The 16,041-nt window shown below is 64.1% G+C and overlaps 5 protein-coding genes across 6 annotated transcripts; 4 read left to right on the top strand and 1 right to left on the bottom strand.

Annotated features, from left to right (window-relative positions):
- The first annotated feature begins 118 nt into the window (after positions 1-118).
- On the top strand, positions 119-4,486 carry PPS1 (Dual specificity protein phosphatase PPS1). Its single transcript, XM_062768971.1, has 6 exons — positions 119-3,646; positions 3,692-3,809; positions 3,861-3,893; positions 3,947-4,022; positions 4,062-4,267; positions 4,322-4,486. Exons 1-6 carry the CDS (start codon positions 480-482, stop codon positions 4,352-4,354), a joined length of 3,633 nt encoding a protein of 1,210 aa, XP_062624955.1. The 5' UTR covers positions 119-479; the 3' UTR covers positions 4,355-4,486.
- A 992-nt stretch (positions 4,487-5,478) lies between these two features.
- Positions 5,479-10,944, top strand: PA1727_2 (putative signaling protein). Its single transcript, XM_062768970.1, has 4 exons — positions 5,479-5,806; positions 6,073-6,343; positions 6,529-8,483; positions 8,522-10,944. The coding sequence occupies exons 3-4, from the start codon at positions 6,557-6,559 to the stop codon at positions 10,759-10,761; spliced, it is 4,167 nt and encodes a 1,388-aa protein (XP_062624954.1). The 5' UTR covers positions 5,479-5,806; positions 6,073-6,343; positions 6,529-6,556; the 3' UTR covers positions 10,762-10,944.
- Positions 10,945-11,320: 376 nt separating this feature from the next.
- pdt1 (Manganese transporter pdt1) lies at positions 11,321-13,347 on the top strand. Its single transcript, XM_062768969.1, has 3 exons — positions 11,321-11,420; positions 11,492-12,068; positions 12,116-13,347. The coding sequence occupies exons 1-3, from the start codon at positions 11,383-11,385 to the stop codon at positions 13,262-13,264; spliced, it is 1,764 nt and encodes a 587-aa protein (XP_062624953.1). The 5' UTR covers positions 11,321-11,382; the 3' UTR covers positions 13,265-13,347.
- Positions 13,348-13,638: 291 nt separating this feature from the next.
- Positions 13,639-14,786, top strand: CUE1_1 (Coupling of ubiquitin conjugation to ER degradation protein 1; the record flags this gene model as incomplete). Of its 2 annotated transcripts, none has more annotated exons than XM_062768968.1 (5): positions 13,639-13,683; positions 13,750-13,803; positions 13,867-13,989; positions 14,041-14,279; positions 14,320-14,786. In XM_062768968.1, the coding sequence occupies 5 exons, from the start codon at positions 13,639-13,641 to the stop codon at positions 14,381-14,383; spliced, it is 525 nt and encodes a 174-aa protein (XP_062624951.1). In that variant the 3' UTR covers positions 14,384-14,786. The 2 variants fall into 2 exon arrangements, with proteins under 2 accessions (XP_062624951.1, XP_062624952.1); XM_062768967.1 differs by having other exon boundaries at positions 13,639-13,717; positions 13,763-13,803.
- On the bottom strand, positions 14,459-15,877 carry aspC_0 (Aspartate aminotransferase; the record flags this gene model as incomplete). Its single annotated transcript, XM_062768966.1, has 3 exons — positions 14,459-15,024; positions 15,077-15,483; positions 15,522-15,877. The coding sequence occupies 3 exons, from the start codon at positions 15,875-15,877 to the stop codon at positions 14,459-14,461; spliced, it is 1,329 nt and encodes a 442-aa protein (XP_062624950.1).
- Between the last annotated feature and the right edge of the window lie 164 nt (positions 15,878-16,041).

The raw sequence follows: 16,041 nt of genomic DNA, 5'->3' as shown, positions 1-16,041 counted from the left end.
GCACTGCTGCACTGCTGCGTGCACCCAATCTCGCTCGCTTCCAGCTACGCCCCCCCGCCGCTGATCCTCCCCCCCCTGCCCTCCTTTGGCATCCCCCCTTCCCCACCCACCTTCCCCCCCCGACTGAACCCTCACGCGACCCCAGACGAGACTGACCCAGTCTAGTCTGTCCCACACCACTAAGCACCAAAGCACCACCACTGCACCACCACCACACTCCAGTTGTATTACCCAATCTCATCCTCTCCCCCTCCCGTCTGCTGCACCACCACCACCATCACTACAGCAAGCAGCAACACGCACGCACTGCACCGCACCCACGCACGCACGCATCACATCACACACACACCAACGACCACACACACCCTCTGCCAGCCCTGCCCCGCGCCGCACGCACGCAGAGTGGAGCAGCCGGTCCCTACCACCGCGCACGTCCAGCGGCCACCACCATCATCACAACCCGCTCCCATCCACAAGACATGAGCGTAGTCATGCCGCTGCCCCCCGCCCCGGCGCCGCGGTACGCCTTCTCGCGCTCGTCGACACCCGGCGCTGGTGCGCGCGGGTCGTCGCCCACGCCCCCCTCATCGGCGCGCTTACACTCGCGCCCGGCAACCCCGCCCCCAGGTAGCAGTGCACTGCTGCCAGGCTCAGGCTCGGGGCTTAATGGCCTGCCTGCGCACCTCCTCGCCACGAGCAACGGCCTGCAGGCACTGCACACCATCTCGGCCCCACCAACCCCCATCAACACGACGCACCTCGTGCCGCTCCCGCCCGCGACCCCGCCGCTCTCTCCGCTCGCCGCGCCGGGCATGGAGCGATGCCGCTCGTCAGAGGCAGTCCTCTCCCACGGCCACCACCACACCCGAAACAACCACACGCACGCCGCGGCTAGGGATACTGCTTCGGGCAGTATGAGCGTTGATACCACCCCGCGAAAGGCGCACCATTTGCTCTTCCCGACAGGCGCCCTACCGCCCATCGATCTCTCGTCAGCGCAGGTCGAGGACGAGAAGCAAGAGGAGCATGACGACGCAGAGGTCGTCGACGAGGACGAGAACCAAGTGGACATTGCAGCTGCAGCCGAGGCAGCTGTCGCGGCGCGCGACGCGTCCGAGATTGCACCCGACGAGCGCATGGATATCGACGAGGTCGAGGTCCCCATCCCCGAGCTCGGGCGACCCACGAGCGACGAGTCGGCAGTATGGGGCATGCCCAAGTGGGGTTTGGAAGACGAACGGCCACAGGTGCGCCCTGGCGTGCGCCTCGTTGGAATGGAGGAGCTTCCTGCCCTCGTCGAGCGCCACTCTCTGCTCGACACGCCAAGCCAAGTCCTCTTCCCCTGGCTCCATGGCATCGCCGATGACGGTGCAAAGGGCAGGGAGATGGGGGCTTTCTTCGGCTACGGCCCTCCCTTTGAGCCGCCCCCTTACCGTGGCCTATCAGTCGTGCTCGCACCGCCACATCCACTGGACCGTACCGTCCACTCACCGACGGGGACGGTGCATGAGCAGCCGCGGCCGGCACCGCAGCGTATCCCCGCTGATGGCATCCTCTCGTCAAGCTCGAGCGGCTCGTACAAGTCCAACGGTGGCGCCACTACCGACTCGAGCTCGCCGACCACCACCGCCGAATCCCTCGCTCCACACACGCCCACGTCGACTCTTGTCAAGCTCTCCGAGGGCCTGGTTGTCGTCGCCGAGGTCGACTCCGACGGAGACAATGAAGTCACCGAGGCCGACGTCGCCATGCACCCTTGCGAGTCGAAACGCGTCTCGCCCCTCGTCGGCAGCATGACCCTGCCCCTGTCCCCCGGTGCGGCGGCTACTGCCCGCCTCGAGTCGCCTCCCGAGGCCATCCTCGACGATGGCAGCGAGTCGGACTCGGACTCGTTCATGTCCGAGGAGGAGACGCGCCCCACATCCATTCTCCTCAATGCCGTTCATGCCCAGGACATTTTCGAGCTCCCCATGTTCCCCAGCCAGCCGGGCCGTCGCCCGAGCTATGCTCGCACACCAAGCGACCAAACTGGACACAGCCGCCCCGCAGGCCACTTCCGTTTGCCACGTCTGCCGAACCAGATTAACCTTCGTAACCTTCACATTCAGCAGATCAAGTACGCTTCCGTCTCTGACATTATCATCTACACCCGCAACGGTGTCGGTCCCGGTGTCTTGGAGATTGCCGAGGCCGTTGCCAATGCCCAGGACGAGCTCTACCAGCAGCGCCTCCACGAGTTCTACGAGCACTTTTCGGGCCGTGGCGAAGGCGAGGGACTCGACCGTCCCGTCAAGTACGGCGTGTGGGTCCTCGTCGAACCATTCGCCAAGCTCGAGCGCTTCTGCCCCCAGTTTGTCAACATCGACTCGGAAGGCAACCAGACGCAAAACTCTCGTCAGGTCGACCTCTTTGAGCGCGAAGCATACGAGAGCCGTGCCATGACTCGTGCCACCCAAGTCCTCGACGGTTTCTGGGTAGGCAACGATACCGATGTACCAGGCGGTGCCGACGACGGTGCTGGGACTCAAGTTCCCTTCGAATTGTGTGTGAAGGCATCAGAATGCTCCGACATGCCGTCGACAGCAACCCTGGCCATGACGTACCGCCAACTCGTCGCACTCGATCGCTCCCGCCAGTCGTCCGAGTCGGAATCTTCCTGGTCGTCTTCGCCTGCCACGTTGGCGCTTCGCAACCTCTTGTCGCCTTCTGGCTCGTCGCAGCCGACCCCTGCCCTCCCTGAGCCGCGCACCAGCATCCTCGGCACATCGCCCGACGAGAGCCACATCTATGCCCAGCAGCACGCTGCGGAGAACCACTATGTGGCACTCGAGTGTGCTGGCTCGTGCCGCACCATCACTGGCCAGATGCGCAACCTGGCCACCATGACCGAGAAGGTCCTCGAGCTCATCAGCTTCCTCCGCAAGGTTGTCGAGGGCCGCGACAAGACTGGCGTCAAGCGTCTAGTCCTCGTTCACTGCCAGGACGGCTACACCGAGTCGAGCATCGTCGTGCTCAGCTACATCATGTCAGCGCTCGGTGTTTCACTTGCCGAGGCGTACCTCCATCTCCAGCTCCACGCCAAGCGGTCATTCTTCCTTTACCCCACGGACAAGCCCCTGCTTCGCAGGATAGAGGCTCGTCTGGCGCAAGAGCGCCGCGACCGCAACCTCAGATCACGGTCCTCGTCCAACGCCTCGACCACGTCGTCGACGGCACTCCCCAGCCCGACGTCTGCATCGCGTTGGAAGCCTTGGGGCTTTATGCGTGGCGGTGGCGGACAGGTCGAGGAGAAGCGCCAAGAGGAAGCCCCTGCTCCAGTTCCCAGAGGCGCTTCGCAGCCCGTCGAAGCTGCCCGCCGGCTTGCGGCAGAGGACCAGCCGCAGGGATCCAACCAGGCGGCACAGGAAGCCAAGGTCTGGTTTGACGACAAGCGCTTTGATGGCTTCCCGTCTAGGATCCTTCCATTCCTCTACCTCGGCAATTTGGAGCACGCCAGCAACGCCTTCATGCTGAGCGCGCTGGGCATCACCCACGTTGTGTCAGTCGGCGAGAGCCTGCTCGACGTCCCGTCTGAACACGATCCGATGCACGGCTACATTGGCGCCAACACCTTGGCCTCAGAAGCCCGCGCAGGGCGCATCCAAGTGTAAGTGTGGCAGAGCATCATCTACCCCCCTTGCTGACCTCCTAGTCTGGACCTGGCCGATGTCAGAGATGACGGCAACGACCCGCTGCGCCCAGTGATCGCTCGCGCTTGCGAGTGGATGGAGCAGGCGCGCGCTGCAGGCGGTAGCGTCCTTGTGCATTGTGTAAGTTGTGATTAGTTGGTAATGCCGGGCGGCCACTAACACGACGATCAGCGTGTCGGTGTCTCGCGTAGCGCGAGTATTGTGGTTAGTAACAATTAACCGAGGCCGTAGCGTGTGAGGTACTAACTTGATTGCAGATGGCCTACCTGATGAAGTACCGACGCATGGGCCTCATGGACGCTTATCTAGTCACTCGCGCGCGTCGTTTGAATGGTGTGTGGATGTGTGTTTCCGCTGCTAACGCGCCCGCAGTTCTCATCCAACCCAACCTGCGCTTCTTCCACGAGTTGTTTGGTTGGGAGGCCGAGCTCGCTCGTACCGAAGCCGAGGAGCGCGAGGAGCGAAGGAAAGAGGCGGAGAGCAAGGGTGTGCGCAGCCCCGAAGCACTGGCTCTCCTGGACAATGAACTTCCACCCCGGCCCATCCTGTACTCTTGGCCCACCTTCTGCCGGGACGTGGTGAGTCGCGGTGCCGTAACTCGTGCGGCGTCTTGCTGACTGACGGGTGTGCAGCACTGCCTGAACCGCCGCTTCCTCTGCAACTAGACGTGAACGCGCGGCGACAAAAGAAGCAATCATGTTGACACGCAACAACGTTGTGAACCTGTACGCATTGAACACACCTACCTACCTACCCACCTCACCCGCCCACGATCACCACCGCCACCACCACCACCACCACCACCACCACCACAACCACCACCCGACACGACCATGTCGTCACGCCATGACTTGCCCTGCGGTCTGTTGTACAAGTCTGTCTCCCCTGTCAAGTATCCGTCAATCAAATTCCCAACACGTTGCTCTCATAAGACTCGATTTGCTGCTAGGTACCTGGTTTCGTTCTCGCTTGATGGTACATAACATGTGACAAGATTGAACCAAAACTGCCACGAATAGTGTGATTTGTGACCTACGGAGCGTACGCATGATGACGGAGGGTGACGCTGTGGTGACGCACAGGCAGGTGGCCAGGTTGGAGAGCTGACGCACGACGCAGAAGGGGGAGGCGGACTCCCAGCGTGGACCTGGCTGCTGCTGCTGCTGCTGCTGCTCTGGGAATCTGAAGTGCGTAACATGTGTGAGAATTATTGTCGGCGATGAATATGAATATCTATTTGTTCTAGGCTGGTGGGTGTGTCAACCAAAGCAGTAGGCGATCGGAGGGGTTGCGATCGGGATGGCGGCACGGTGGGTCGGTGGGGTGGTTGCCGCAACCCGCGCGCCCAGTGGCCCAGGGCACCCCGACAGGACACAAAAGGGCCCAGGCGCCATGATTGCAGCTTGTCGACCCAACGCAATTTTCCAGCTGGTCCACCTGGCGCGGCGCGGCCCTGTGGCTCAACGACAAGCAAGCACGCTAGCAGCCGCCTCCGCGCCGACGTGCCTGCTGCTGCAATTCCTACAGTGCAGCCTGGTCGCCGCCTCCTTGGTGCTGCTAGCTGCCGGCCGGCGCGCGTTTATACGAGGTTCCGCCGGCAGACAGAGTGCTCCGTGGGCCGCTCACTCGCTCACTCGGGCAGGGACACTGTCGCGGGCGGGCGGGCGGGTTGCGGGTCGTAGCGGCCCTGCGAGTGACCATGCAGCGGCGAGGACGTGCTGTCATGTATGCATGTATGTAGCTGAGGCATATGCACTGGGTACTTGCTCTGTTGCATCTTGTTCGTGTCTCATAACCCGCGTCGTTGCTGCACGCCGCAGAGCCCCCGCACACTCGCCGGCGCGCACTGCACACCCACCCACGACCCCTTGAAGCTTAACCCTCGTCCTGTCCCGGTTCCTCGGCGGCGCGGCATCACTACTACTACTACACCGGCAGGCAGCGGCCACAACATCGCGGCCCGGCGTGTCGAGACGCACGAACGCAGGAACGCACGCACACCCGCCCGCACACACGAAGGCACGCGCGCGCTGCTGCTGCTGCAGCACAGACGCAGGGCTGCGGATCAGCGAGACGCAAGACCAGACTCGCTCGACTGGACCGACGACCAACTAGGGGTGAGTCGTTTGAGCCGTGCGCCGAGGGACGGACAACGGGGGCGGGCGACGAGCAGAGCAGAGCAGAGGCCGGTGGTGACGACAGTGACAGTGTCGTGCTGCTCGCTGCTGCGGTGCTGCTGCTCATCACACAATTTCCCCCTTGCAATCCTCATCTCCCATCACTCTCCCCCCCCACCACCACCCCAGCGCCCAGCGCCTTGCCGCGGGGCTGCCATCAATCAACAACGCCTTTGGACCCTGCTGCGTGCTCACACACGATTCAGCCGATACGACGCCACCACCACTGCGTGTGTCTGTGTCATTGTCGACGACCTCGTGCGCCATCTCGCAGCTCGCCGGCCGGCAATTGCTGCCAAACGAGCTCTCCCCACTCCGCATTCCTTGCGATCGAGAAACACGCCGCGCAGAGACCGAACCGAACGCCTTTCGACACCCACTCGCCGTGATTTACTGTTGCAGATTTCCGGCGACTCCTTCCCACCACTGCACATTGCAGACACCAAACAGCTGCCTCGGCACCTCGGACGGCACCCAGTGAGTAGAGCCTTGTTGGTGCGCGCGCGGATGGTCAAGTGAGCGAGCGGAGCGGGTGCGGCGAAAAAAAGTGGTTGCCTCCAACTTGTATCCCGCACGTCGTCTTGGCGCTCTACACTCCATACTCAATGGCCTCGCGCCACGCTTTCCCAAGCTTCCTTCCCCTCGACGCCGCTGACAGACAGAGGGTAGCCAGGGTAGGGTAGCAGCACCATGCGCCCATCACCGGTCGCATCGTCCTCGCGGCTGCCAATACCGCCGCCCACGCTGGCGCCGGCGCCCCCCTCGACGGCGCGGCGGCGGGTGAGGCGAAGAACGGCAGCAGCCCTCGTCCTTGCGCTCGCGGCGCCGCAACTCGCGTTCGCGTCGCCGGTGCTCCACCGCCCGGACGGCGGACCAAGCCACGACCCAAGTACGCGTACCGACCCACGCAACGATAGCTTGTTCGCCTCGACTGTCCTGTTTAGTCTTCAGCTCCTCCAGGATGTGGCGCGGTACGCTGGCAATCTGTGGCATGGAGCCGGAGCTACACCGCACACAAAGAAGCGCTGGGCACAGGTCGACCTTGCGCGCTACAGCACTTCAGGCCGGATCGCCCTCCCTGGGGGCCATTTCGAGCTCCAACAAAGGATGAACGCCGGCTTTGTCGTCCTGTCCTATCTCATTTCCCTCGTCGGATCGCTATGCACATTGGAGCTGCTGATCAGGCGAACGTCGAACCGCGGCGTATCCAACATTGTCCTCCTGGCAGCGGCGGGCATCTGCTTTGGCGCAGTTTCGACCTTTGCCATGCACTTTGTCGGCAACCAGTCGCTGTCGCTTCACCACCCGACGACGGCCGACTTTCCCATCCTCTACCTCTCCTACTCGGGCGGTTACACGGTGTTGTCGCTCGTCGCGTCGTGCAGCGCCATGACGTTGGCCTTCTTTATCATGGGCACCAACATTCGTTTCCGCGACTGGCGCACCTGGCCATGGGTGCCGGGAAGCAGCGAGAGGCGGCGGCAAGAGGGCCTCGTTCCGCGCGACGACTATGCGCGATGGAAGATGCAAAAGTCCAAGATTCGCAAGTCGGCAAACGTCTCCACAATCTTCGCCCAGGCAGGCATGGTCGCATCCTGGTCGTTGATGGAGTCTCCGCGCGCCCAACGCGCACCTCGCAGCTGGCGGGACTTGTTCAACCCGCGCAGCATGTCCACTCCAGAGTCACCAGACAGAGCCGCAAGCATCACGTCCTTGGGCGACGACGAGGACGACATGGTCAAACGCGACAAGGAGCTCGGCGAGCTCGACTTTAGGCTTGGCCGCGGCGCCGTGCGCGAGGAGATGGAGCGGCGCCAGATGCGCACAGACTCGCCCCAGTCCGAAGAGACACCGACAGCGTCGACCAACAACTCGATCAGCATGCCCCCAACGCTTGCGCTATCGCCATTGGCAGCATACTACCCGACAACGGCAACGCGACCGGAACCTGAACCTCAGCCTCCCCAGGAGGACGAAAAGGCAGGCGATGTGTTTGCACCCGGGTACTCGTTCCCTCCCAGATTCGGTGTCGTTGACAACGACTCGAAGACTCACCTCCTCCCGCGGCCAGACCCTGTGGCAGAGCGATCATGGCACACCGCAGTTAATGCACAGCCAGTCGCGCCCATATACCTTCCGTCGTCGACACCGGCGGTGACAGCGAGGCGAGCGTCGTTGCCGGCCATCTCGCCCCTGCCACCGCCCCGCCCGGCGGTCACGCTGTCGCGTATTCAGAGTCTCCCAGAAGCGGACCACGAGCAGCCGGTTCCACATGTGCCAACAATCCAGCAAGCCAAGAGTGCTGCGTCGCACCACTCGTCGAGCCACTCATCAGAAGGCGGCAAGGACGACCCCAACAACCACAGCTCGAGCTCGGACGAAACAATGTCAACCAACCAGTTTACGCGGCTGGAAAACATCCCATATGACGAAGAGGCCGACGAGATCAAGCCCCTCAGCTGGCGCGAGACTCTCCGCAGCAAGGTGCAACAGAACATTCCTCTTACCCGGCTGGAGAAGGTGGAACGCTTCCTCGGCCTCGACGTGGTGACCTGGGGCGATGTCATCAAGATGGCTGTCACCGGCATGATTGCTGGATGGGGTGTGGCTGGAATGCGTAAGTGAGAATCACTCGAGCCGGTACTCACCTCCCAGACTATATCGGCCAAGTCTCCATCAACGACATCCCGTACATTGCCTACCGCGTGGGCTATGTCGTTGGGTCCGTCATCATTGCCTCTGGAGCCGTCATCATCGCCCTGTACATCATGTTCATCATGCTCCGACCAAAGCTCAAGCACTCGTGGTTGTCCAAGATTGGCGTGGCTGTCATTCTCGCCGGCGCCGTCTGTGGCATGCACTACACTGCCATGAAGGGGACCATTTACGGCTGGCCCAACGACCGCAACCCGAACAACTCGAGCGCCATGAGCGGCACCAAGCGAGCCATCACCGGTTTAGTTTCCGCCCTCGCCTTTGCCGCGTGCATCGGCGTCGCCAGCTTTGTCGGCATCAACTCGATCCGTGATCGCAAGGAGCGTGCCCGCCGCCGTCGCGTGGTCGTCGCGTCAGTCCTCATCGACGACCAGGACCGCATCCTGGTCAGCGCCATCGACGGCCTCTTGCCCATGTGCGACATTGCGTCGCTCACCCCGGCCGATGCCATCGGAAAGAAGAAGGGCAAGCGGTACAGCCGTGGAGCTCCGAGCATGACAAGTTCGTCGGGGGAATCGTCTGCGCTTGGCGTCGACCTCACCACTGGGAACGACGCATTTGTGCAGGCGATGAAGATGTCGTGGTCTTGGAGGAACCCATTCTGGTCCTCTTTGAACCCATTCGCATCGCGCTCCGATCTCGATGGTGGTAGCGGCGGTGGTCCGTTTGCCCAGCTCGTCCCGCCTGACAGCCTCAAAGACGTTGCTCTCAAGGAGGCTCATACCCCCACTGTTCCACACCGCAGCTCAGTGGTTACTACTACCGGCGCCGAGTCGACCGTCTCGAGCGTGGTCCCCCGCCTCAGCATTGCGCGGTTCCTCGAAAAGTTTGCCGTGTCCGCCACACAGCTATCCGTGCGCCTCACCGGACAACAGGAGGGTATCAGCCGACTCGGTGTGCTCTACGACCAGATCCTCACCACCGGCTGGGTTCGCCTCGGTAATGGTGAGGCCACCGTGTCCAAGGGCCAGCTCATCTTCCTTGTGCGACGCGTCACATCGTCGCAGGAGCGATCCGACCTCTTATCTCGCCACTTCATCTTTGCCGAGCCCAACGCCGTCGCCACGTCGCTACACAAGACTCTGTCTGCCCCGTACGACCACGTCATGCCCATGCTCGAGGACATGCGCACATTCTGCGAAGGCACCATGCGCATGAGCTTGCGGGCCAACACGCTGTACGCTGGCGTTGCCATTGTCCAAGCCACACCCTTTGACGGCCTGCGCATCATGCTCGACCAGAGCAACCGATCGCAGCTGCCAATGCGCGAGGTGTGTACCTTCTCAACCCTCCCTGGGCTTCCTGTCAATGTCGCAGAAGGCTTGGCAGGGACGCTCGAGGAGATTGGTGATGCGGTCACTTGGCTCGAGGGCATGAGCTTGCTTTCGGTCGTGACTCGCAACATGTCGCCCGAAGGTACCAGAGTCGGAGGTCCGCGTGTGGGCCGCCTGTTAGCTGCACTGGAACGTGCGGTAGTGCCAATGCTCGATCAGCTCCTGTCCCAGGACGACATGGCCTACATTCTGCCCCGCCTGACTCTTCACCCGGTTCTCGTACCCCTGACGCCTGCTGCGCCGCCACGCATCGGCACTCCTGGCTGGGCAGCGCCACACGTCATTGTGTTTTACGCCAACTACGACGTGGCAGTCAACACGTTTGCCGACAAGTGGCTGCCGTTCTCGCTGTACCGTGCCCAGCACGAGTGCGTCATGGCCCCGAAGATTGACGGTATCAACCGAGCCATTGAGGCCGCCGCGCTCCGCTCACCACCGACGGAGACGCTTGGGCTCTCGCCAGGGCTGTCGGTTCCGTCACCGGACCCGTCCAAGTACCACTATGCTCGCCGCCCCAGCAAAGTACAGTTTGAGGTGCCCTCAGAGTCGGGCTTGGCGACGTATACCTTCCCTCCGAAAGAGGGCGGTGGTGGTGGTGCTGCGACGCTATCACTCCCTCCCTTGTCTCCGACTGCGGTGTTTACAGGCAGCAGTGCGGCGGCACCATTCCCATTCTCGAGCCGCGACCGGGCGCCACCTCGGCGGTCGTCGCTCGCCAAGACGCTCATGCGCGACGACGGCGAACCGGGGCGGTCTTCGCGTGACATGCGGACGCCGGGCATCGCCTCGTGGGACCCGAACTGGCTCGTCCATCTCCTCCGAACTCGTCTGCGAGCGGATGCCTAGGCGCGGCGCGTTTAGGCGCGTTTCCCTTGGGCTGAACCGTTTGCAGCTTTCCACATTCCACTCCATTCCCATCGCATTTTCCCGCATCTGTCCCGGCTGGGCTCCCATTGGATCAGGATCCACTGTTGTTATACTAGTACCATTTGTGTCGTAGAAAGTCTCCGTTATGCAGGGATGTAGAGGCGGCAGCGGAGGTGTGGCAGAGGCGGCGAGGCGGCGAGGCGGCGAGTTTGTGAGTCCGCGAGGGTCTTGTTTTGGCTGCGGAGGTGGCGCCGTTAGCAAGGCAAGTAGTCAGTCGCCGCGGCGACGCCACTGCAGGGTGCGGCGACACCGCAATGCGTGCATGCACAGACGTGGCTGGGGGTGAATGGCAGCAGCGGCGCTGGCGGTGTCGGTGCACAATATCGCTCAATCGCCCTGGGTGTAGGCCGCCATCTAATCACCCCCACATAACCGAAGACATGCCGACAGTCGGAGATGTCGGACGGCACGCTACAACACCGGCCGGGCGGGCGATGACGCCAAGCCAACTCCCGCGGCCTGCTGCGCCAGAGCCAGAGCCAAAGCCAAAAGCCACGAACCTCAGAACTTTGCGTCCCCTCAACTCTCTTCCCACCCAGCATGACGAGCCTCCGCGCCGCGCGCGCATGGCTGAAGCGGTACGTATCCTCCCCTCCTGCTCCGCTACGGCTCGCCGCCCCGCCGCGCTCGCAGCTGACGCTGCTCGCAGCCACCTATGCTTCATCGGCCCCGGCCTCGTCGCGGCCGTCGCGTACGTCGACCCGGGCAACTGGGCGACCGACCTGCAAGCGGGCGCAGAGTACGGGTACAAGCTCTTGTTCATCGTGTTTGTCGCGGGCGTCGCGGCGGTCATACTGCAGATACTGAGCGTGCGGCTGGGCGCGGTGACCTCGCAGTCGTTGCCGCAGCAGACGCGGGCGCTCTTCCTGCGCTGGGAGGCGAAATGGCCCAAGTATAGGAGGTTGCTCCGCCTCGGGCTGTGGACACTGTGGGCCCTCGCGGAGATCGCGATCATCGCGACCGACCTCGCCGAGCTGCTCGGCTCTGCGATCGCGCTCAACTTGCTGTTCCCGCGCCTGCCGCTCTGGGCCGGCGTGCTCATCACCGCCGTCGACGTGCTTGTCGTCCTGCTCTTCTTCAGGTCGAATTCCGGACGCCAGGGCATGATGTTCTTCGAGATCGTCATCGTGTCCCTCGTCCTCGCCGTGTTCGTGTCCTTTGCGATCCTGCTGCACCTCATCAAACCGGAGTGGCGTGAGGTGTTCCTTGGCCTGGTTCCCAGCAAGGTAGGTCGAGGTGGTGGCATGTGGCTGGCGCTGACCGCTCCACCCAGACCCTCTTCAAACCCGGAGCCCTCTACCTCGGCGTCGGCATCATCGGCGCAACAGTCATGCCGCACGCGCTCTTCCTCGGCTCGTCCCTCGCCACAGTCGACAGGCTCGGGATGCTCCCCGTCCCGCCCAGCCGCAAGCCCAAGCGGCGCAACGTGGCGCTGCCCGCGCTCAACGTGTTCGGGCTGCGCCGGCGCAACCAGCAGCAGGAACGCGCCGCGACGCCGGACAATGTCGAGCTCGCCGAGCTGCCGTCCGTCGCTGCCGCCGGGCCATCAACCCTCGCCGTCGTCGCGGCCGACGTCGCGCCGCTCCCCAAGAACGCTTCCGACCCCGCGCCGGCCGACGCCGACGACAAGGACGACGACTTTGCCGCCGCGCAGAAACGCTACGAGCGCGAGGTCCGCGCATTCGACCGCATCGACTGGGTGCGCCTGCACGTCAACCACGCGTCCGTGGACACGATTTACTCGCTCTTCGGCTTCGCGCTGACCATCAACTCTGCGATCCTGACGCTGGCCGGCGCGGCATTCTACTACTCGACCACGGGCGCCGACAAGTCGGACGCGAGCCTGTTCGGCGCGCACGCCCTGCTCAAGGACTACATCGGGAACGGCGCAGCCATCATCTTTGCCCTCGCCCTCCTGTGTGCGGGCCAGAGCGCGTCCATCACCGCCACGCTCGCGGGCCAGATTGTGTCGGAGGGGTTCCTGGAGTGGCGCACGTCGCCGTTTGTCCGCCGACTCATCACCCGCCTCATTGGCGTCATCCCCGCCACGGTCGTCGCGATCGCCGTCGGACCAAAGGGCATGGACGACATGCTCGTCGCGTCGCAGGTGATCCTGTCGATTGTCCTCCCGACGGTTACTGTGCCGCTCGTATATCTCTGCTCGCAGGAGAGTGTGATGGGCGTCGACGGGCCAGTGGAGGAGCGGCCACTGGCGCAGGTGGACCGCACGGTGAGCCCAGAGTCGCCTGACGCCGTGCCCACGCCCGCGCCAAGCAACACAGACGATGACTCCGCCCCGCCACGCCGCCGCCGCTCCTTTACAAGCCCCAAGTGGCTCACGGGCATCGGCTACCTCCTGTGCTTTGTAGTCATCCTCGCGAACGGGTACGTGATTGTCGAGCTCGCGCTGGGCAATGGATAGAGCGGCGTTGCAGCATGCATCATTATCATGGGGTGGACTTTTGTGGTTGTAGTTGCCGTGAAAATGCCACCGTGTTACTCGGACTCGGCCCCGGCCGTTTGCCACCTACGCTGCGCTGCGTGGGCAAGTGTCTCGGCCTTGCGCGATTGTCGTGGCCGTCAACTGACTCGGACATCTTTCACTTCATCACACATTCACAACAACAACAACCGCTTCATCACTCACGTCCGCCCGGTGCTCCGTCCTCCGCCTCAGCCTCCGCCTGCCCCAGCCAGCAACCCAGCCGCCGACGTACCCACCCTCCCTCAATAGCCCGCCCCGCCCACCCCGCACGCTCCCTCACTCACACGACCCACGACCCCTCACTCCCCACCATGGCATCTGAAGACGTGCTCCCGACGCTCATCCTCGTCGCGATCGTTTACGGCCTGTACCGCTGGCTGACGGGTCCGAGTGGGTCGAGCTGTTTCCACCCCGAGCAGTAGCTAACCCAAGCAGAGGACCCAGCCGACGTGTTCCGCGGCGTCCGGCGCGAGATGGTGCGTATGCGGTGCGGCGCCGTGTCGCCATGTCGCCTTGTGTGCACAGCTCACCCGTCACAGGTCGAGTCGGTCCACGCCGCATTCCCAGACGTCCCCGTCGACGCGGTAGTCTACTCACTCACGCGCACGCGCAACGCCCAGTCGACGAGCGAGATCATCCTCGACCGCGGCAGCCTGCCGACTGTGAGTGGGCCAGCTGTCTGGTTGGTAGTGTGCTCACACCCGCCCCCCCAGCCCCCGCCCACGTTCATCGTGCCAGACCACCTCCGCCCGGCCGCCCGTGTCCCCGTCGCGCCCGCCAAGGCCGCGCCGCCGCCCAAGCCCGTGTCCCTGATTGAGCGGTACGGCCTCGCGTCGCGCGTATCCAGCGCTGCCGACGCCGAGCCCGCCGGCGGGCGGTGGGAGGCGGACCGCGCCGCGCGCGAGGCAGAGCTCAAGTCGCGGAAAGAGCGCATGATCCTCGACGCGCGCAGGTGGGTGCCATTTGCTGGGCGTTACACTAACTGGCCCCAGGCGCATGCTCGAGAAGCAGAAGAAGGCCGAGGCGGCCCCGGTGGACCCCGCCACGGCCGAGTAGCCCATTATCATGTCCTATGCATAGGTCTCTAGTCGATGCGGAAGTGCAGAGTAACAACAATAAGATACGGCCAAGTTAGACGCCGACGATGGCGTTGAGCTGCGCGAGCCGTGGGCCGAGCTGGACGATCGTCTCGTCGCTCACGTTGGCGATGGCGAAGCGGATCCACTGGTCGGCGCGCAGCGCGTCGCCTCCAGGAATGGCGGCCCACACTGCGTCGTCCTCGAGCGGGGGCATGAAGAATGCGCCGGGGAGGGTGACCACGCCGCAGCGCTCACCGAGCGCACGGCCGACTGCCTCCGAGCCGACCTTGTCGCCCGGCGAGACGCCGAGCGCGGCGGCTGCTTCGGGCGCGCTGTACGCCTCCGGGAACTGCACGTAGGCAAAGTACCCGCCCGACGAGACCACCCGCCAGCCGCGCACGGCGTTGACCGTTTCCTCGAACAGCCGCCTGCGCGCCGCGACTGCCGCTGAGCCTGCCGCCAGGTCGCCCCGAAGCTCTGGCAGCAGCGGCGTGATGGCCAGCTGGGCCGTGCGCGGGGGACAGATCTGCATGCAGTCCAGCACGGTGGCGACCTGCTTCAGCAGCTCGGGCGAGGCCGTAATGCTGCCCAGGCGGTGGCCGGGGAGGCGGTAGCCCTCTGGCGTCGGTGTCAGCGGTGTCTTGGGTTGTGTATGCACCCCCCGACTTACTGCTGAAGCTTCCCAGCGTGATGAGCGTCTCGCGCCAGTCCTCCTCCTCGAACAAACGGTGCGGCGCGTCCACAAAGTCGCGGTACGTCTCGTCGAGCACGAGGGGGACGTTGAACTCCTTCGCGAGGGCGTACCACTGCCTGAGCGTCTCGGGGGAGTACACCGCGCCGGTAGGGTTGTTGGGGGTCACGAGCACGATGGCGCGCGGGGTCACCTCGCGGCCGTTGACGCTCCGCGTGCCCCGCTCGAGAATCGTGCGCGCCGCACCCAGGCTCGGCTGGAACCCGGCTGCTGGGTCCGCGGGGATGTAATCCGCCACTACCGACTGGAGGGACAGGCTCATCGCGTGGTTGAAGTACGACGGCAGGGGGATGAGCACCGACGAGGTATTGGGCTCGCAGAGGATCCTGCGGGTGTCAGCTAGTCTCGAGGGTCGCCAGCTTACATCAAGAGGTTCAAAAACGCCATGTTGCACCCCGTCGTGATGCCGACGTCCTCGGCCGTCAACGCGCTGTCGTCGAGGCCGTACTTGACCCGCAGCTCGGTCGCCAGGCCGGCGCGCAGCGCGCCCTCGCCGAGGATGGCGCCGTACTTGGCCGCCTCAAACGTGCCGGCGACGTCGGACAGCGCAGCGAGCACGCGCGCGTCGGGCGCGGTGCCGGGCACGCCCTGGCTCAAGTCGAGCAGCGGCGCGCTGGCGGCGGCAGGCGACGCAGCGTACACTGGTCCCCAGGCCTTTGCCTTCGGGATCGGCGGGGCGGCGGTCGCGCGCACCGCTGGGGCGAGGTTGAAGCGGGGCATCGTCGTGGTGGTGGTGGTGGTGGTGAAGAGATGAAGAGGGCAGGTCGTCCGTCGCGATCCCGCTGATATTATGGCTGGCTCGGCGGTCGGTTTGGGCCGACCGCGCCGACTGGGCGCTTAGCGGCGGTTCGGAAACTTAAGCGCGGGGTCGTGAGCTGCGGGGA

The sequence above is a fragment of the Vanrija pseudolonga genome, chromosome 2 (assembly GCF_020906515.1).
Source record: "Vanrija pseudolonga chromosome 2, complete sequence".
NCBI classification, from domain to species: domain Eukaryota; kingdom Fungi; phylum Basidiomycota; class Tremellomycetes; order Trichosporonales; family Trichosporonaceae; genus Vanrija; species Vanrija pseudolonga.
Note: the sequence above shows the minus strand (reverse complement) of the source record. Positions and strands in the feature narration are given on the sequence as shown.

Excerpts from the sequence above, each read along its gene's own strand:
- PPS1 (XM_062768971.1), top strand. The coding sequence starts at position 480 with ATGAGCGTAGTCATGCCGCTGCCCCCCGCCCCGGCGCCGCGGTACGCC. Across the intron at positions 3,647-3,691 it reads CGCGCAGGGCGCATCCAAGT|TCTGGACCTGGCCGATGTCA; the intron begins GTAAGTGTGGCA and ends CTGACCTCCTAG. Across the intron at positions 4,268-4,321 it reads CCACCTTCTGCCGGGACGTG|CACTGCCTGAACCGCCGCTT; the intron begins GTGAGTCGCGGT and ends ACGGGTGTGCAG.
- PA1727_2 (XM_062768970.1), top strand. The coding sequence starts at position 6,557 with ATGCGCCCATCACCGGTCGCATCGTCCTCGCGGCTGCCAATACCGCCG. Across the intron at positions 8,484-8,521 it reads ATGGGGTGTGGCTGGAATGC|ACTATATCGGCCAAGTCTCC; the intron begins GTAAGTGAGAAT and ends CTCACCTCCCAG.
- pdt1 (XM_062768969.1), top strand. The coding sequence starts at position 11,383 with ATGACGAGCCTCCGCGCCGCGCGCGCATGGCTGAAGCG. Across the intron at positions 11,421-11,491 it reads GCGCGCGCATGGCTGAAGCG|CCACCTATGCTTCATCGGCC; the intron begins GTACGTATCCTC and ends CGCTGCTCGCAG. Across the intron at positions 12,069-12,115 it reads TTGGCCTGGTTCCCAGCAAG|ACCCTCTTCAAACCCGGAGC; the intron begins GTAGGTCGAGGT and ends CGCTCCACCCAG.